At 42.7% G+C, this 21,343-nt stretch overlaps 1 protein-coding gene across 2 annotated transcripts in view; it reads right to left on the reverse strand.

Moving 5' to 3' along the window:
* Positions 1-21,343, reverse strand: part of ZCCHC17 (zinc finger CCHC-type containing 17) — a 60,785-nt gene that overhangs the window by 15,911 nt on the left and 23,531 nt on the right. For both annotated transcript variants that reach the window (XM_049775025.1, XM_049775026.1), the window contains 2 exons: positions 3,850-3,950; positions 1,018-1,109 (listed from right to left, as the gene is read on the reverse strand). In XM_049775025.1, coding sequence (XP_049630982.1) covers positions 1,018-1,109; positions 3,850-3,950 — 193 coding nt within the window. The remainder of the gene's footprint in view (positions 1-1,017; positions 1,110-3,849; positions 3,951-21,343) is intronic.

Genomic DNA, 21,343 nt, shown 5'->3' on the forward strand with positions numbered 1-21,343 from the left:
TATCTCTCTGGCACCCATTCTCATAATTTTTGGTATATCATGCCACAAAGATCAGAGGAGTGCAGTTAGGTCAGAGAAGAGACCACAATGACAATGATAACTGCAAATGATCGCCCTGAATAAGAACTAGGTGCTGAAAAAGAAAACTGATATAATAACCCATCAGTAACAATATTACTGACCACATTGTCTAAAAGAAAAAATAAATCAAAAAAGAGAAGAGAGAGAAGAAAAATATCTGCCAGAGAGAGAAAGAAAGAGGGAGGGAGAGAAGGAGAAAAAAATGTCTGCCATAGAGGCAGGCGGTGGGGGGAAGAGAACCTGGGGACATTGGTGGTTGGAAATGTGCATTGTACTACAAATCAAAGTGTCTAAAAGGAAAAAAATAAGGGGGAGGGAGGGAGGGAGGGAGGGAGAGAGAGAGAGAGAGAGAGAGAGAGAGAGAGAGAGAGAGAGAGAGAGAGAAATATTGTATGCCTCAGCCACCATTTTTAGATAAAATATTCAGTACTTTGTAAATGTTTGTTACTCAGCTGATCAAAAAAAAAAAATCATTTTAAAAAATAAAAGAGGGGCCGGAGAGATAGCATGGAGTTAAGGCATTTGCCTTGCATGCAGAAGGATGGTGGTTCAAATCCCGGCATCCCATATGATCCCCCGAGCCTGCCAGGAGTGATTTCAGAGCGTAGAGCCAGGAGTAACTCCTGAGTGTTGCAGGGTGTGACCCAAAAACCAAAAAAATAATAAAATAAAATAAAATAACAAGAGAATGTACATTTAGCATTTCATTATAAAACCCTATAGTAAACTCTTACTTACACTTTATACCTCTGAAAATCAGAGAGTCCAGAGTTACAATAACTCATCAATATCAGAAGTCTGTTAAGAGATAGAGTTCCAAAAAAAAAAAAACAAAATGAGAGAGAGAGATAGAGCTCCCAGGTCAATCTGATACACGTCAACATTCTGTGTTTACAAAGGTAGGGGGATTTTTAACTTCCCAAATCTTTTACCTACTCAATGATAACATTGTTGGGGTCAAGATCTTTTCCAGTCCCTTGGTTGACAACTTTCATGGAGAGAGATACTTTTATTCTGTCATTTTTCATCTGGGGAAAAACAACAACAACAACAACAACAAAGTTACCAAAAGCTTGAACTGGTCTAAAATTACCTTACCTTTTTTTTTTTTTTTTTGGGGGGGGGAAGTGTTTTACACCCAAACCCGGGGTTACTCCTGGCTCTGCACTCAGAAATCACTCTTGGTTGGGCCCGGAGAGATAGCACAGCAGTGTTTGCCTTGCAAGCAGCCGATCCATGACCAAACGTGGTTGGTTCGAATCCCGGTGTCCCATATGGTCCCCTGTGCCTGCCAGGAGCTATTTCTGAGCAGACAGCCAGGAGTAAGCCCTGAGCACCGCCGGGTGTGGCCCAAAAACAAAAAACAAAAACAAAAAAAAAAGAAAAAAAAAAAAGAAATCACTCTTGGGGGCCCGGAGAGATAGCACAGCGGTATTTGCTTTGCAAGCAGCCAATCCAGGACGTAAGGTGGTTGGTTCGAATCCCGGTGTCCCATATGGTCCCCCGTGCCTGCCAGGAGCTATTTCTGAGCAGACAGCCAGGAGTAATCCCTGAGCACCGTGGGGTGTGGCCCAAAAACCAAAAAAAAAAAAAAAAAAAAGAAAAGAAATCACTTCTGGCTGGCTCAGGGGACCATGAGATGCTGGGATTCAAACCGTTTGTCTTGAATCAGCTGAATGCAAGGCAAATGCCCTACCACTGTGCTATCTCTTTGGCCCTAAAATTACCTAACCTAACAAAGTGTCTACTGTCATAACAAATAGGTGTTCCTTTAATAGCTGAGGCCCTAAACAAGGCTACCTAAAGGCATAATAGGCAGACTGTGGCAGGAGAGTTTCAGAAAACAGTCTTCATCCACTGTTAAAAAAAAAAAACTGTGTTTAAATATACAAAACAAAAAATTTACCACTTTAATCTTTGGGGGGGGGGGGTTGGGCCAAACCTCGAGATGCCCATAGATTACTCCTGACTATACGCTCATAAATTGCTCCTGACCTGAGGGAGCATATGGGACATCAGGACAAACCAGGTTTGTCCTGGATCGGTCACCTGCAAGGCAAACTGTGCCCTACCGCTGTGCTATCGCTCTGGCCCCATACCATCTTAATCTTATGCTTAATGAAGTATACAATTCAGTAGTATTCACATTGTTGTACAGAAATAACAACCAACCAAAAATTCCCATAATTTTTAACTTTATAAAACTAAGACACGGGGCTGGAGAGATAGCATGGAAGTAGGGTGTTTGCCTCACATGCAGCAGGACAGTGGTTTGAATCCCGGCATCCCATATGGTCCCCCGAGCCAGCCAGGAGCAATTTCTGAGCGTAGAGCCAGGAGTAACCCCTGGGTGCTGCTGGGTGTGACCCAAAACCAAAAAAAAATAATAATAATAAAAAATAAAAAATAAACAAAAAACAAAAACCAAAAACCAAGACGCTATACCTATTAAACAATAATTTCTAGGATAGAGATAACTAAACTCTGCATACAGAGTTGAATCCCTGGCACTCCATATGGTCCCTTGAACACTGCCAGGAATAATTCCAGGGTGCAGAGCCAGGAGTAACCCCTGAGCATCTTCAAGCATCTCCGGGTGTGTGCCCCAAACAAAACATTTTCTATGGGGGGCCGGAGCACAGTGAGTAGGGCATTTGCCTTGCATACAGCGTGAGTTCAATTTCTCGTATCCCATATGGTCCCCTGAGCCTGTCAGGAGCGATTTCTGAAAGCAAAGCCATGAATAACCCTTGAGCATTGCCAGGTGTAGCCCAAAAACTAGAAAGCAAAAGAAAAAAAAGGAAAGTGTCAGTCACTGACACTTGTCCTCTTTTGCTTCCTCTAGTACTTAGAAGACATTTTTTCTTTCTTTTTTTTTTGGTTTTTGGGTCACACCCGGCGTTGCTCAGGGGTTACTCCTGGCTGTCTGCTCAGAAATAGCTCCTGGCAGGCATGGGGGACCATATGGGACACCGGGATTCAAACCAACCACCTTTGGTCCTGGATCGGCTGCTTGCAAGGCAAACTCCGCTGTGCTATCTCTCCGGGCCCAGAAGACATTTTTTCTATTTTTCTTTTTTTTTTTTGGGGGGGGGGGGTCACATACAGCAGTGCTCAGGAATTACTCTTGGCTCTGCTCTCATTCTGGCAGCACTCAGGAACCATATGGGATAGTTGGTGATTGAACCCAGGTCAGTTGCATGCAAGGCAAATATGTCCTACCTGCTAGTTTTATGTACATGTTCGCTAATTTTTTGTCTCCTTCAGTTTAATTCCATATATGCTCTATAACAGCAGAAACCATTTCTTGCAAGGTAAACACTGCTGTGCTATCTCTCCGGGCCCAGAAACCATTTCTGTTTAATTTACTCTTGTATCTCGTTCCATGAGCAATAAATATTATGAATAAGTAGCTTTTTAGGTCTGTTTTCCCTTGTAATTTTCTGTAGAGCAGGCTTTAGAGTGTTTATTCATTTCTCCTATGGTCTGCCCACACCAACAGGAATATGTATACCTTCAAAGAATATACCTAACAAAGGAGTTTAGAGGGTCCTTCAGACCTTTCTGACTTCTCTTGTATGTCAGATAGTTAGTAAAAATTATGACAAACTGTATAAATTGTATTTTTTGATGTATTGGTACAAATTAAAGTGTACTAACATAATGACAAATCCTGCAGATTTTACACACACACAAATATACAAACACACACACACACAATAAAATTCTAGCACTTTAAAAGCACATAGGAATTATACAAAACTTTACCTCTCGGCCAATAAGCTTCACCCACACTTTATCTCCAACATCTACAATCTCAGAGGGTTTATCCACACGACATGATGACATGTGAGTTCGATGGACCAGACCTAAGAATAAGAGGAAATAATACACAGCTAAATTATTAAAGTTACAAATCAGGAGTGGGATTAAATTTTGTGCCAGACAAAAAACTTTTTCATTTTTAGGGTTCTGGGTTCAAATCAACTACACAAAATAAAACTACAAGGGATCAGGCAGATAGTTTAAAAGGCTAGAGTGAATTTCTTATGTTTAACCCATGAGACCACATGGTCCTGAGAACATCCAAAAAAGAACCCAGTTGTGGCCCAAAAATCCAATAAAAGAAAGGGGGAAAAAAAAGGAAGTTTTTGGGGCCAGAGCAATAGTACAGTGGGTGGGTTGTTTGCCTTGCACGCAGTTTGACCCGGGTTCAATCCCTGGTATCCCACATGGTCCTGAGCCTGCCAGGAGTGGTTTCTGATAGCAGAGTCAGGATTAACCCCTGAGCACTGCCGATGTAGCCCTAAAACAAAACAAACAAAAAACCCAGAGAGGAAGTTTCCCTCTTTGATGGAAGAACACCAATACAATTAGAATTTTACATAAGTAAAAACTAAGATGCATAAAACTACAGGCATATAAAAATATTTTCAGTACTACCTAAAATATTTTTAAGAATTATACTACTACTATGGATCAGAGAGATAAAAGTAAGGTCTTTATTTATTTGTTCAGGTTTTTGTTTGGGGCCATACTTAGCAGTACTCAGGAATTATTCCTGGTGGTACTCGGGGAACCTTATGGAACGCTGGGTATTAAATCCAAGTTAGATATATGTAGGACAAGTACCTTTTCCACTATAGTATCTCTCTGGCCAAGAGGTAGACTGTTTTCTTGGGGTCAGAGAAGGCCAAACCTGGCAGTGTGTTCTGTGTTGGTTCTTCTGGTTTTGTGCTCAGGAATCAATACTGGCAAGCTTGGGAAACCAATCATATAGGGAGCCAGGAATCAAACCTGGGTCAGCTGCAAGAAAGGCAAATGCCCTATCCTCTGTATTCTCTCTCTAGCCCCACATACAGCTTTTAATGGAGCTGACCCAGTCTATTTCTTTCTTTCTTTTTTTTTTTTTTTGGGCCACACCCAGCAGTGCTCAGGGGTTACTCCTGGCTGTTTGCTCAGAAATAGCTCCTGGCAGGCACGGGGGACCATATAGGACACCGGGATTCGAACCAACCACCTTTGGTCCTGGATTGGCTGCTTGCAAGGCAAATGCCACTGTGCTATCTCTCCGGCCCCCCCCAGTTCTATTTCTATCGCTCCATATAGTTTCCTGTGTACTGCCAGGGTTACTCCTGAGGAGAGTTAGGAACTGTCCATGAGGACTACTGGTGTTGCCACCAAAAATAATCTAAAAATCTAATAATAATTGAAAATTATAATATTGTCTTAGTAATCACTAGTTGGTAAATTAATTGGAAATTAACTATTGAAAAACATAATAAAGCAAGCAGTTATAGCTATAGAAAATAGCTGTGTTAAAGTAAAACAAGGAGCCAGATAGCACAGCAGTAGGGCATGTGCCTTGCATGCAGCTGACCTGGAATAGATCCGGGTTCGATCCCCGATATCCCACATGGTCCATCAAGCCTGCCAGGAACAATTTCTGAACAGAGTCAGGAGTAACTCCTGAACGCTGCCAGGTGTGACCCAAAAACCAAAAAGCCTAATAAGGTAAATTCAAGTTCTATTTTAATTGAATTGGCAAGATTTTAGCAAATAACAAGTAACCCCTGAGAGTCACCGGGTGTGGCCCAGAAAACAAAAAAATATTTTTATAGATAATTTAGTAATTAGTAATGTCTATCAAGAATGACACAAATATACAGAGATGGTAAGGCCTGGGGTTTTAATCCCTGAGCTGTCCAGGAATGATTTCTGAGTTGCAGAACCAGGAGTAACCCGAGACTGCCAGGTATAGCTACCTCCACAAAAAGTGAGACAAATATTTAAAATTGGGAGGTGAGGTTTAAGCACACCCAGTGGCACTCAGGGGCAACTCCTGACTCCGCACTCAGTAATTACTCCTGGGAGATAATGTGGGATTCTGGGGATTGAGCCCAGGTCAGCCTCATGCAATGCAAATACCCTATCCATTGTACTATTGTTCTAACCCTTTAATAAAATACTTATAACAGATCTTCCCCCCCATACAAAATCCTTAGAAGAATCATCTTTCTAGTCTTCTAAAATTATCTATTTAGGCCAGAAAGATAGTACAGCAAGGAAGGAGCTTGCTTTGCACATATCCAACTTGGGTTCAACCCCCATAACGACACATGGTCACCTAAGTCCTTCCAGGAAAAATCCCTGAGGACAGCTGGGTATGACCCAAAACCAAACAAAATTATGTAATCCACAACTTCGTTGGTGGAGACCTAGCCTCCAATTGTGGGTACAGGACATTATTTAATTAGTCAATGTACTTTATCCTCTTGCCAGTAACTGATTCTTTCAAGGATGAACAGAAGACACAAAGTAAATCAAACTGTTTTCCCAAGACTACATTCTGAGCAGCCAAAAGTTACCAATGCCTATTTTTACCACTAGGTGGCAAGACAGACAAAGAAAGACAAGCCAAAGACCTGAGGCTGTCAACTGAATACTCTGAGATCAATGTAGCCTAAATTCCACATTAGACTGTTGAAAATGCTTCTCATTTCTCAACCCTTTCTGTCTTTAGCAAAAAGGATTTTAGACTAATAATTTTATTCACAATCATTAGTTGGGGAGGAGAGACTACATCCCACTACACTGAGGGCTTTCTCTGTAAAAGCCCACAAAAATTTAAGTGTAGGAGAAATGGCTGCAGGTGGGGGTTTCCAGGCAGAGTGCTGACTGCCCTGTCCTACTCTTCTCTGTCTTTCCTGAACTCTGGAAGCTCTCCTCAGAGCCCTGGGAAGCTAACTCCAAAGAAACTACATTCGGGAGCTACCCAGCGAGCCAGTGAGTGAGTGAGAAATGGCTGCAGGTGGGGGTTTCCAGGCAGAGTGCTGACTGCTCTACCTGCAGAATCTCCACCGGGCTGTGCTCCTTCTGAGGAACTGAGCACCGGAAGGGAGCCCTGTCCTACCCTTCTCTGTCTTTCCTGAACTCTGGAAGCTCTCCTCAGAGCCCTGGGAAGCGAACCCCAAAGAAACTACATTTGGAAGCTACCCAGCGAACCAGAAACTGAGCACCTGAAGGGAGCCCTGTCCTACTCTTCTCTGTCTTTCCTGAACTCTGGAAGCTCTCCTCAGAGCCCTGGGAAGCGAACCCCGAAGAAACTACATTTGGGAGCTACACAGCGAGCCAGTGAGTGAGTAAGAAATGGCTGGATGTGGGGGTCTCCAGGCAGAGTGCTGATTGCTCTACCTGCAGAGTCTCCACCCGGCTGTGCTTCTTCTGAGGAAACTGAGCACCGGAAGCGAGCCCTGTCCTACCCTTCTCTGTCTTTCCTGAACTCTGGAAGCTCTCCTCAGAGTCCTGGGAAGCGAACCCCAAAGAAACTACATTCGGAAGCTACCCAGTGAGCCAGTGACTCTCCTCAGAGTCCTGGGAAGTGAACCCCAAAAATACAGCATTCTGAAGCTGCCCAGCGAGCGAGTGAAAACTACGCCTGACCAGTGGGGCCTGACTGTGAAAAACTGTGAGTGCTGCCTGTGTGTGTCTCTCTGCTATCCTGTTGCGTAAACCTCCTTAGAGTGGGCTGAAAAGAGGCTCCAGAAGGCACTTAGCTCCACTTCGCTACGCGGCCGTGCACTCTTTCTAAGGAAAGAACTCCATTGCAACAAGAAGGAAAGATCACACTAAGAACGGCGCTATATCACAGAAGCAAACATTTCTCTCTGGACTGTCTTCTCTGTTGCATGCTCAGGCCTAAGATTTGACCCAGTGTGAGGCTTCATCCACGGAGGACTCCCCTCCCTTAGAGGCAAGTCAGCCTATCCAGAAAGGGAGGAGCCAGAGGAGTGTGCTGCCTACATCATATAGACAATGAATACCACCACAACACGTAGAAAAACCCACAATACAAGTGTGACAATGGGGAAACAACGCAGGCCAGCATCAGACATAGAGAATGAAGATGACAATTCTGAGGACCAGATAATGACTGAACAACTAATCAACCTCTCAGATAAGGACTTTAGACTAGCAATATGGAAGGTGCTCAACAGACTCCAAGAAACCATGGATCGAGTTGAACAGAACACTAATAAGAACCAAGAAAATATGAAGGCAGAAATGACAAAACTCCAAACTGAAATAACATGTCAACTAACAGGACTGAAAAAGTCAGTAAACGAAGTGAATGACAAAATGGATAAGCTCTGGGACAGGGTATCAGAAGCTGAGAATAGACTTGGTGCTGTGGAAGATGAGATACATAACAATTCCATACAGCAGGAGAGATTGGACAAAAAACTTAAAGCAAATGAGCAGACAATGGAAAAATTAGTCAAAGAATGGGAACAGACGAAAATAGAAGTCTATGATAAGATCAACAGAAACAACTTAAGAATCATTGGAGTCCCAGAGACCCAGGAAGAAAATTTCCAGGAAGAATCAACGGTCAAGAACATCATTAAAGAGAAACTTCCAGAGCTAAAGAATATATGTGATCAAATCCTGCATGCCCGAAGAGTACCAACCAAAAGAGACCCCAGAAAAACCACCCCAAGACACATCCTAGTCACAATGACAAATCCCACAGATAGAGACAGAATTCTGAAAACAGCAAGATCAAAAGGGGAAATCATGTTCAAGCAAGCTTCCCTGAGATTTACAGCAGACCTGTCACCAGAAACACTCAATGCCAGAAAGCAGTGGTGGGATATTGTGACAAGACTGAATGAAATGAATGCTTCACCCAGAATACTATACCCAGCAAAACTCACTTTCCGGTTTGATGGAAGAATACATGGTTTCACAGACAAAAAACAGCTCAGAAACTTCACAGACACAAAACCAGTCTTAAGAGAAAAACTGAAAGACCTAATCTAAGACAAGACTACCCAAAAGACACACCAAATTTTGAAATAAAGATGGCGTTAAATCCCAGGACAATTCTTTCTCTCAACGTCAATGGACTAAATGCACCAGTTGAGACACAGAGTGGCTAAATGGATCAAAAAACTCAATCCAACCTTCTGCTGCCTACAAGAAACGCACCTGAATAGTCAGAACAAACATAGACTCAAAATAAAAGGCTGGAGAAAAATCATCCAAGCAAACAACACCCATAAAAAAGCTGGAGTGGCCATACTAATATCAGATAATGCAAACTTTATACTCAGGAAGGTTGTAAGGGACAAAGACGGACATTTTATATTAATCAAGGGGTACGTAGAGCAGGAAGAATTCACTCTCCTAAACATATATGCACCGAATGAGGGGCCAGCAAAATATTTAATACAACTGTTGACAAATCTGAAAAATAATATCAACAACAACACAATAATTGTGGGGGACCTTAACACGGCTTTGTCAACACTGGACAGGTCAACCAGACTGAAACCCAACAAGAATATACTAGACCTGAGGAGAGAAATGGAAGAAAGAGGCCTAGTGGATATATATAGGACACTCCATCCCCAGAAACCTGGATACACATTCTTCTCCAATGTACATGGGACATTCTCCAGGATAGACTACATGCTGGCACATAAAACATACCTCCATAAGATCAAGAGGATAGAAATTTTGCAGACTACCTTCGCTGACCACAAGGCTCTGAAATTATTTGTGAACTCCAAAGGCACTCAGAAGAAACACTTTAACACCTGGAAGTTAAACAGCCTCATGCTCAATAACCAATGGGTCCGAGATGAAATCAAGGAGGAAATAAAAAGGTTCCTGGAAACAAATGACAATAAAGACACAAACTCTCAGAACTTATGGGACACAGCAAAAGCAGTACTGAGAGGAAAATTTATAGCTTTGCAAGCACACATCAGGAAGGAAGAAGGAGCTTACCTGAGTAGCTTAATGACACAGCTAATAGAACTAGAAAATGCTCAACAAAAGGACCCAAGAATAGGAAGACAGAAGGAAATAACAAAGCTCAGAGCAGAAATCAACGAAGTGGAAACTCAAAAAACAATCCGAAAGATCAACGAAAGCAGAAGTTGGTTCTTTGAAAAAATAAACAAGATTGATAGACCACTGGCAAACCTAACAAAGAAAGAGAGAGAGAGAAACTTGATAACTCGTATCAGGAATGAAAAAGGAGAGATCACTACTGATATGACAGAGATTCAAAGGGTAATCAGAAACTACTTTGAAAAACTCTACGCCACTAAAAATGAGAACCTGGAAGAAATGGATAAATTCTTGGACTCTTATAATCTTCCACGGTTGAAGGAAGAGGATGTAGCATATCTAAACACCCCCATCACCATTGATGAAATTAAAACAGTAATCAAATGTCTGCCGAAAAACAAAAGCCCAGGTCCAGATGGATTCACTAATGAATTCTATCAAACTTTCCAAGAGGAACTACTGCCAATCTTGGCAAGACTCTTTCATGAAATTGAACAAACAGAAACACTTCCAAATAGCTTTTATGAAGCCAACATCACCTTGATACCTAAACCAGACAGAGACGCTACCAAAAAAGAAAATTACAGACCAATATCACTGATGAATGCAGATGCAAAGATCCTCAACAAAATCCTGGCAAATAGGATTCAATGCCTCGTTAAGAAGATCATCCACTACGATCAAGTAGGTTTCATCCCAGGAATGCAAGGATGGTTTAACATCCGTAAATCTATCAACATAATACACAACATCAATAACAAGAAAAATAAAAACCACATGATCATATCAATAGATGCAGAGAAAGCATTTGATAAGGTCCAACACCCATTCTTGATCAAAACTCTCAGCAAGATGGGAATGGAGGGAACCTTTCTCAATATAGTGAAGGCCATCTACCACAAGCCAGTGGCAAATATTATCCTCAATGGAGAAAAACTGAAAGCCTTCCCTCTAAATTCTGGCACAAGACAAGGCTGTCCTCTCTCACCACTCCTATTCAACATAGCACTGGAAGTACTTGCTATAGCGATTAGGCAAGAAAAGGATATCAAGGGAATCCAGATAGGAAAGGAAGAAGTCAAGCTCTCACTGTTTGCAGATGACATGATACTCTACTTAGAAAACCCTAAAGACTCTATCAAAAAGCTTCTAGAAACAATAGACTCATATAGCAAGGTGGCAGGCTACAAAATTAACACACAAAAATCAATGGCCTTTCTATATACCAATAGTAATAAGGATGAAATGGACATTAAGAAAACAACCCCATTCACAATAGTGCCACACAAACTCAAATATCTTGGAATCAACTTGACTAAATATGTGAAGGACCTATACAAAGAAAACTATAAAACTCTGCTCCAAGAAATAAGAGAGGACACACGGAAATGGAAACGCATACCCTGCTCATGGATTGGCAGGATTAACATCATCAAAATGTCAATACTCCCCAAGGCATTATACAGATTTAATGCCATCCCTCTAAAGATACCCATGACATTCTTCAAAGAAGTGGATCAGACACTTTTGAAATTCATTTGGAACAATAAACACCCTCGAATAGCTAAAGCAATCATTGGGAAAAAGAATATGGGAGGAATTACTTTTCCCAACTTTAAACTGTACTACAAAGCAACAATTATCAAAACAGCATGGTATTGGAATAAGGATAGGTCCTCAGATCAGTGGAATAGGCTTGAATACTCAGAAAATGTTCCCCAGAGATACAACCATCTAATTTTTGATAAAGGAGCAGGAAATCCTAAATGGAGCAGGGAAAGCCTCTTCAACAAGTGGTGTTGGCACAATTGGATAGCCACTTGCAAAAAATTAAACTTAGACCCCCAGCTAACATCATGTACAAAGGTAAAATCCAAATGGATTAAAGACCTCGATATCAGCCCCAAAACCATAAGATATATAGAACAGCACATAGGCAAAACACTCCAGGACATTACAGGCATCTTCAAGGAGGAAACTGCACTCTCCAAGCAAGTGAAACCAAATAATCTTATATGAAAAAAAATCTATCTGTATTCAAAATTGAGAGCTAGGAGTCAGAGCAATAGCATAGCTGGTAGGACATTTACCTTGCAGGCTGCCAACCCATGTTCAACCCCAGGCACCCAGGAGGGATTTCTGAGTGCAGAACCAGGAACCCCTGAGCTGGGTGTGGCCCCAAAACAAAAACAAACAACAAAAATGAGAGCTACATAAAAATATTCTTTTTTTTTTGTTTTTTTTTTGGTTTTTGGGTCACACCTGGCAGTGCTCAGGGTTTACTCCTGGCTCTATGCTCAGAAATTGCCCCTGGCAGGTACAGGGGACCATATGGGATGCCAGGATTCGAACCACCGTCCTGCATGAAAGGCAAACGCCTTACCTCCATGCTATCTCTACAGCCCCACATAAAAATATTCAATGTGGAGGCTGAAGATATAGAACAGGGAGTATGACTCTTGCCTTGCATGCTCCCTACCTGGGTTTTGTCCCCAGGACCATATATGGTCTCACTACTACCACCAGGAACAACAGCACTAACTAGAAAAGATCCCTAAAAGTAGAGCCAGAAGGAAGCCCTCAGCACTGATGAGTGTGGTCCCCCCTCCCCCACACCTTTAAAAAAGCAATGGGAAGCTGAGAAGATAGCTCCCAAGGGCTGGAGTGCGTGCTTTTCATGCTGGAGTCCTGAATTCAATCCCCGTACAACATGCCCCCCAAATATCACCATATGTAACTGAAAGCAAAAATTTCAATGGGATTTTTGTTGTCATTTGGTGTGAGGGCTATATCCAGCAGTGTTTAGAATTTATTCCTGACTGTACTCAAGGATCCCTTCTGATGAAGTTGAGTTAACCACAGGGGGTTGGCTGCATGTAAGGCAAGTGCTCTACCTGCTATATTAGGTCTCTCGCAAAATTCAATGCATATTTTTCAAATAAAAAATTAGTGGAGTCGGAGCAATAGCACAGCAGTAGGACGTTTGTCTTGCATGCTGCTGACTCAGGATGGACTTCAGTTCGATCCTAGGCATTCCATACGGTCCCCAAAGCCAGGAGCGATTTCTGAGCGTATAGCCAGCCAGGAGTAATCCCTGAGTGTCACCAGGTGTGGTGACAACCTATACAACTTAAGAAGTAGTACAGCGATTAAGGCTTTAGAAGATTTTAAAGGTTTAATGGATTCTCACTTTTTTTTTTTTTTTTTTTGGTTTTTGGGTCACACCCGGCAGCACTAGGGGTTACTCCTGGCTCTATGCTCAGAAATCGCTTCTGGCAGGCATGGGGAACAATATGAGATGCCGGGATTTGAACCACTGTCCTTCTTAATACAAGGCAAACACCGTACCTCCATGCTATCTCTCCGGCCCAGGATTATCACTTTCATATTAAAAATATCTCTCTGGGGCCCGGAGAGATAGCACAGCGGCGTTTGCCTTGCAAGCAGCCGATCCAGGACCAAAGGTGGTTGGTTCGAATCCCGGTGTCCCATATGGTCCCCCGTGTCTGCCAGGAGGTATTTCTGAGCAGACAGCCAGGAGTAACCCCTGAGCAATGCCGGGTGTGGCCCAAAAACCAAAAAAAAAAGAAAAAAAAAAAATATCTCTCTGGGGCAGAGCAGTGGCACCGGCAGTTGGGTGTTTGCCTTGCACGCGCTAACCTAGGACAGACCTCCATTCAGCCATTTGATCCCCCAGCATCCCATAAGGTCCCCCCAGCCAGTGGCGATTTCAAAGTGTATAGCCAGGAGTAACCCCTGAGAGTCACCGGGTGTGGCCCAAAACACACCCCCCAAAAAAAATCCCTCTCCCTAGTTCCTGCCATGTTTTTATTTGTCCTAAATATGAAGAGAAATACTGCCAAATTCAGGTTTTTTCTGATTGTTCGAAAGAGATAACACTGCACCTGTCTATGTAATTTCACCCTATTTTGAATATTATACAATTAAATTTCCCTCTCCTAAAGTACAATTTTATTCCAAATCCATTTTCCTAGAATTACATCCAAGTTATCTTGTCAACATCTTGTATGCTCCCATCTCTTTACAGATATATATAGGTTCTTACTGGGCATATTTCTATTTGTAGCTAATTTCATACTATATAAAGAGAATTCATTACTAGTTTAATTTCTTGATGATACATTTAATTATAATTCACACATTACCTGCTTCTGAATTAATTTCCCAAATTGAAATTTGAGAAAAATAACTAAAATTATGGGGCCGGCACAATAGCACTGCAGTAGGGCATTTGCCTTGCACATGGCTCACCCAAGATGGACCTGGGTTCTATTTCCAGTATCCCATATGGTTCCCCAAGACAGGAGCAATTTCTGAGTGTATAACCAGGAGTAACCCCTGAACATCACTGGATGTGATCCAAAAACGAAAGGGAGGGAGGGAGGGAGGGAGGGAGGGAGGGAGGGAGGGAGGGAGGGAGGGAGGGAGGGAGGAAAAGAACTAAAATTAGAATCTACTTGGGGGGGGGCTAGAGTAATGAGTAATAATACAATAGGTAGTGCACTTGCCTTGTACATGATGGACCTGGGTTTGATCCCCAGTACCCTGATCCTTATCAGGAGTGATCCCTGAGCACTGCTGAGTGTGGTCACCAAAAAACAAAAAAACCTACCTTTTTTTGAAACAAAGATGCTAAAATCTAGAGACCAGGACCAGAGAAGTAGTGTAAGAGGTGAGGCACTTTCCTTGGATGTGGCTGACATCAATCAAATCCCCAGCACCACATATGGTCACCTGAGCACCTTTACTCACTGGGCAAAGAGCCAGGAACAGCCTCTAAGCACCACCAAGCATGTCCTAAGAACAAGAAATCTAGAGACCAAGGGCCAAATGAGAGTTAGAGATTAAAATAAATGTTTTATGTGAAGTCAACATTCATGACAATCCCCAGCTCCACCTGGTTCTCCAAGCATAAATGGGTGCAGCTCTGGAGGACCCTTAGAACAGCCAGGATTGTCTGCATAATCTATAGAACCATCGGACCCAAACAGCACTGCATTCTTGGTCCCTAGCATTGAGCTGGACCAGTTATGAGAATTGCCAGAAGCGACTCTAGACCCTCAGAGTCTGCATGGGAGACACTCCAGACCCTGCCAAAAAATATCTGGAATACATGGGCTGAAATGAAGAGACTGCTCAAAGGGCTAGATTATTAGGTTCTAGCCCTTAGCATAAAGAAGGCCTAGCCTTGATCCCAGCAGTCAGTACACAATCCTGTAAGTACCTATTGGAACAATTCCTGAGCATTTGCTCAGGTGTGAGCCAAAACAAAAATCTCAAAAGGAGAATTCATAAGTCAGTTCTTTCAGGGTAGATGTGAATAATGTTCCCCCCTTTAAGGGTAGAGTAGCTGATCTACATCATAGGTACAACAACTTTCTGTCTCATCTGAAAGTTAAACACTTAAGTTATCTAAGAAATATACAAAACTTAAAAATGTCCACCTCAGCTCTCCTAGACCATGCCTCAGGTTTATCTCAGCATAGTTGCCAGACTGACAGAACCACTTGTAAACTGACATTAACAATCAAAGGTATTAGTTATATAGTATGGAAAAGAGTGAGTTGACGACTGTTAGAAGGTGGCAGGCCTTTAATCCCAAAATTGTCTTTTGAATGCTCAAGATAGGACTTTTAGGTACTGGAAGCTATAGCAAACACACTGACTTGCCCTATAGGGATGGAGATCAGTTTCACCTCATTAAATCCTAGCCAATATAAAATGAAAAACTTTATTACAGATTGCTGACTTCTAACTTGGAAACTACTGATAAGCCGTTTCTAATGCCAAGATGCAATTTGCAGCACAAAACTCTCAAGGCTAGAGGCATAACATTATTATCCAAAGACCGGCTGTTGGGACATTAAAGAAATAGTGTTTGAAAAACTTAGAAAAAGTGAAAAGTACCTCTTCCTTCCATGTACATATCTCTCTTGGTAAATCAAACTCCTCATAAATAACGTAATGTCAATGTGTTTAGTAATGTGATATTAGGGATTATGGGCCACATCTCCAGCCCCATGCTAACTGCCTTATAATTAATTACAGATTCCTTTTTTTTTTTTTTTTTTTTTTTTTTTTTGGTTTTTGGGCCACACCCGGCGGTGCTCAGGGGTTACTCCTGGCTGTCTGCTCAGAAATAGCTCCTGGCAGGCACGGGGGACCATATGGGACACCGGGATTCGAACCAACCACCTTTGGTCCTGGATCGGCTGCTTGCAAGGCAAACACCGCTGTGCTATCTCTCCGGGCCTTAATTACAGATTCTTGTGTAATATGTCCTCCCATATCCTTCAACTCTTCCTTTCTTTTTTTTTGGGGGGGGGGGAAGGCTCACACCTGGCATATTTCTGGGCTTATTTCTGGCACTGAGATAAGAATTATCCTTGGTTGGTGATTAGGAAGATTGGGGAACCATATGGGGTACCTAGAATCAAGCCTGGGTCAGCCTGCAAGGAAAATGCCTTACCCGCTCACTGTACTATATCGCCACCCCTCTTCCACGTTTCCATAAACATATTTTAATAAACTGAGATCTACCGTGTTTTATCTATTATAAAATACACTCCTCAGAATGCTGCTGATAACACTATCTTTTCAATTCTGTAAGTTAAGTATCAGTGTTCTGAAATGATATATTTTCCATTGGCACTACAAAAAATGAGACAGGCACCAGTATCAAAGTATCTTAGAAATAGTTATCAGGGCTGGAGAGATAGTATAGTGGGGAAGGTGTTTCTCTTGCAAAGAGCCAATCAGGGTTTGATTATAGGCATCACAACCCAACTCCATCCCCACCAAGAATTATCACTGCACACAAAGCCAGAAGAAAACTCTGAACACAGCTGGTTATACACAACTCAATACCCCCTCCAAAAGAAAATAGCCATCATTATCTGTACGTTGCATTATATATATATATACATATAGTTTACCTAATTCCATAATGCAAATTAATTTCCTGAAGAATCCTAAAGAATAAACACATTCAAAATGTCAGAGAGCTAGTACAGTAGGTAGGGCACTTGCCTCACAAATGTCCCAGGCAGTTTGATACCAGGCACCTTATATGGTCCCCCAAGACAAACCAGGAGTAATCTCTGACTGCAAAGCTAGGAATAAACCCTGAGCAGTCAGGCGTGGCCCCCAAACAAAAATAAATTAACAGGCACTGCCAAAGCCTACAACAATTTAACTTTGGGGGGGGCGGGGTTTGGGTCACACCCAGCGGCCCTCAGGTTACTCCTGGCTCTGTGCTCAGAAATCGCTCCTGGCTGGCTCAGGGGACCATACGGGATGCTGGGATTCTAAGCAACATCTGGCCTGGGTTGTCAGCGTGTAAGGCAAACGCCCTATTGCTGTCTCTCTGGCCCAACAAATTAATTTTTTAAAAAACTGAATCACCCTTGCAAGCAGCCGATCCAGGACCAAAGGTGGTTGGTTCGAATCCCGGTGTCCCATATGGTCCCCCGTGCCTGCCAGGGGCGATTTCTGAGCAGACAGCCAGGAGTAACCCCTGAGCAATGCCGGGTGTGGCCCAAAAAACAAAAAAAAAAACCAAACAAACAAAAAAACTGAATCACAGGGGCATGCAGAAGGTCGGTGGTTCGAATCCTGGCATCCCATATGGTCCCCTGAGCCTGCCAGGATCAATTTCTGAGCATAGAGCCAGGAGTAACTCTTGAGCATTGCTGGGTGTAACCCAAAACAAAAACAAAACAAAACAAAAACAACAACAAAAAAAACTGAATCACAATAAATTATAAAGTTATTCATGATTACTTTCATGTGTTCATTTATCTCCAACAATATCCCGTTTTCCTTCCAACTCCAAGCCTGCTTCTATCAAAAAAACACTTTTTAGGGCTGGAGCGATAGCACAGTGGTAGGGCAGTGGACCTGGGTTCAATTCCAAACATCCCATGTGATCCCGAGCCTGCTAGGAGCGATTTCTGAGCTCAGAGCCAGGAATAACCCCTAAGCACTGTCGGATTGTGGCCCAAACACACAAAAAAAAATTTTTTTTTTTTGTGGTTTTTGGGTCACACCCAGCAGTGCTCAGGGGTTACTCCTGGCTCCATGCTCAGAAATTGCTCCTGGCAGGCACGGGGGACCATATGGGACGCTGGGATTCGAACCGATGACCTCTTGCATGAAAGGCAAACGCCTTACCTCCATGCTATCTCTCCAGCCCCACAAAAAAATTTTTTTAATGTTTTCTCTTTCCTTCACAGGCACTGTAGATTACAATATTACTAATCAAGTATCGTTAAATATTGTTCCTTTGGTATTTGGTTCACACCTGGCAGTACTCAGGCCTTACTCCTGATTCTGTGCTACTCCTAACAGGCTCATACCAGGAACCAGTGGGGTGCCAAGAAATGAACCAGTGTCAGCTGTGTCAAGTGCCTTACAAGTCAAGTGCCTTACCCACTGAACATGCAGACCTCATGCTTATCAAATTGCTTTTAGCACCTAGTTCTGGTCCATAGTGTCTACTTCCCTCTATCACTGTTGTAGCTGTCCCTTCTGTGGCTTATCCCTCTCATACCCCCAAAGTAACAAGATTTCTACTAAGGACCAGTTCTGCTCTTTATTTCTATCAGCTTTAGTGTCTTATTCCCAGCTATGTTTTTTTATATCCTGTATATGATTGAGATCATTCTGTGTCTATTCCTCTCCCGGATTCATTTAACTCTCCAGATCCACCCATGTAACTATATGACTTCATCTTTTCTTACAACCAAATAGTTATGGGAGGCACAGGTTCAATCCCTTTCACTGCAGGTTCCCTGGAATACTGCCAGAAAATATTCCCTAAGCAGAGAGTAACAGAAGTACCCTTGAGAAGTGTCAGGTGTGGGCACCTCAAAACCAAAATAAATAAAATAAAATAATAAAAGGATCACATGGGACCAGAGAGGTAGCAAGGCAGGAAGGGCACTTACTTGCCTTGCATGTGGTTGACTCGGGTTCAATTTCAGGCATCCAATATGATCCCAAGCCCATCAGGAGTGGTTCCTAAATGCAGAGCCAGGAGTAACCCCTGCGCACCAGCAGGTGTGGCGAATAGATGGATGAATGGATGGTTGGATGGATGGATGGGTGGATGGATGGATGGGTGAATGGATGGATAACAGATATAGCTAAATAGTTGAGCATACGGTTAATGTGTGTGAAGCCTTAAATTGGATCACTGACACTAGGTGATCCCTGAGCACTGTCAGGCGTAGTCTTGCCTGAATCCCAAGAATCACTGGGAGGGGCCAGAGTGATAACTCAGTGCTAAGGCATTTGCTTTGCACAGGGCCAGCCTGGTTCAATTCCCATATGGTCCCCCACGCCTGCCAGGAGCAATTTCTGAACACAAAGCCAGGAATAACATGTGGCCCAAAAACAAAAACAAAAAATTACTGGTAAAGTTACTATAAAAACAGTAACAATGAAAAGAAGTAACACAGAGAAATCTTGTGAACTCTTTATCCAATTTTCCACAATCAGGATGCTGAAATTGGTATAATCATATGAGAAATATTTAGAACTCTTGAATTACATGAATGAAAAGTCTCATTATTTGTAACAAACCTTTTTCAACCAAGTTGCAAGTTTATGCCATGATTATAAGTTGTAATTTTGTGGGTTTTTTTTTTTGGGGGGGTCACAACCCAGCAGCATTCAGGGGTTACTCCTAGCTCTATGCTCAGAAATTGCTCCTGGCAGGCTCTGGGGACCATATGGGATGCTGGGATTCAAACCACAGTTCTTCTGCATGCAAGGCAAATGCCCTACACCTCCATGCTATCTCTCCAGCCAAAGATGTAATTATACCATTAGAACTTTTTTTAATACCCTCTCCGGATTTCACAGAAAAGATAAGGTCAGGAGATTGAGGTATAGCAAGAATAGCCAGAGGGCCGGAGTGATAGTATGGAGGTAGGGCATTTGCCTTGCATGTAGAAGGATGGTGGTTCGAATCCCGGCAATCCATATGGTTTCCTGAGCCTGCCAGGAGCGATTTCGGAGCATAGAGCCAGGAGTAACCCATGAGCGCTGCCAGGTGTGACCCATAAAACAAAAACAAAAAGAATAGCCAGAACTGGATATGTAGTTCAGTAAAATACTTTCCTTGCATATGTAATGTCCTAGATTGAACCCCTGGCACCACAAAAATAAATTTAAAAACAAAAACCTAAACCGGGGCTGGACAGATAGCATGGAGGTAAGGTGTTTCCCTTGCATGAAGAAGGACGGTGGTTTGAATCCCAGCATCTCATATGGTTCCCTGAGCCTGCCAGGAGCGATTTCTGAGCGTAGAGCCGGAGTAACCCCGGAGTATCACTGGGTGTGACCCAAAAACCAGAAAACAAAACAAAAAGCTGCACTCCTGAACGCTGTCAGGTGTGACCCAAAAAAACAAAACAAAAAAACCCCTGAAAATTCTATTTTAGTCTAATCACAGTCAATGATCTAATTAATTGTGCTTAAATAATGGAACTTACACATTACATTTTAACATTAAAGTAGTGTATCCCAAAGTGGGTAATACCAACCACATTCCAATCCTGTCCTCAGGGTTCTCTGGAATGATCCAAGGCAGTTGGAGGCTCAGATATAATGAAAGAAGAAGACACTTTGTTTGCTTAAAGAAGGCAGATTTCCAGGATCTGCGTGATTTTATTTGCTTATATTTGGCAAGGCTCAGCAGGCCAAATAAGTTTGGGAACATTGGCTGAGAGATGATCTGGAGAGCTTCTAGATAATCACATCTGTGTTGATACACCTCAATGCTATAGAAAGGCTTTTGTTTCTTTTTTTTTCTACAATGGGTCACCCCCCCCCCCCACCATTTTTTGTTTGTTTTAGGGCCATACCCAGCAGCACTCAGGGAATCACTCCTGGCTCTGTGCTCAGAAATTGCCCCTGGCGATGCCAGGAATGGTTCATTCTGGGTAGGCGTGTACAAGGCAAATACCCTACTGCTGTGCTATCGTTCTGGCCCTTTGGATCCCTTCTGAATGTCACCCTACATACTTCAGAAGCTAACTATTCATTTACATCAAGGGTCTCAAACTCAATTTACCTGGGGGCCGCAGGAGGCAAAGTCGGGGTGAGGCAGGGCTGCATAAGGGATTTTGCTTACCAAATATTTGCAATAAAAAATCGCATTAGTGGGCCCGGAGAGATAGCTCAGCGGCGTTTGCCTTGCAAGCAGCCGATCCAGGACCAAAGGGGGTTGGTTCGAATCCCGGTGTCCCATATGGTCCCCCGTGCCTGCCAGGAGCTATTTCTGAGCAGACAGCCAGGAGTAACCCCTGAGCACCGCCGGGTGTGGCCCAAAAACCAAAAAAAAAAAAAAAAAAAAATCGCATTAGTAAGAAAA

This window comes from Suncus etruscus, chromosome 6, assembly GCF_024139225.1.
Source record: "Suncus etruscus isolate mSunEtr1 chromosome 6, mSunEtr1.pri.cur, whole genome shotgun sequence".
NCBI classification, from domain to species: Eukaryota; Metazoa; Chordata; class Mammalia; order Eulipotyphla; family Soricidae; genus Suncus; species Suncus etruscus.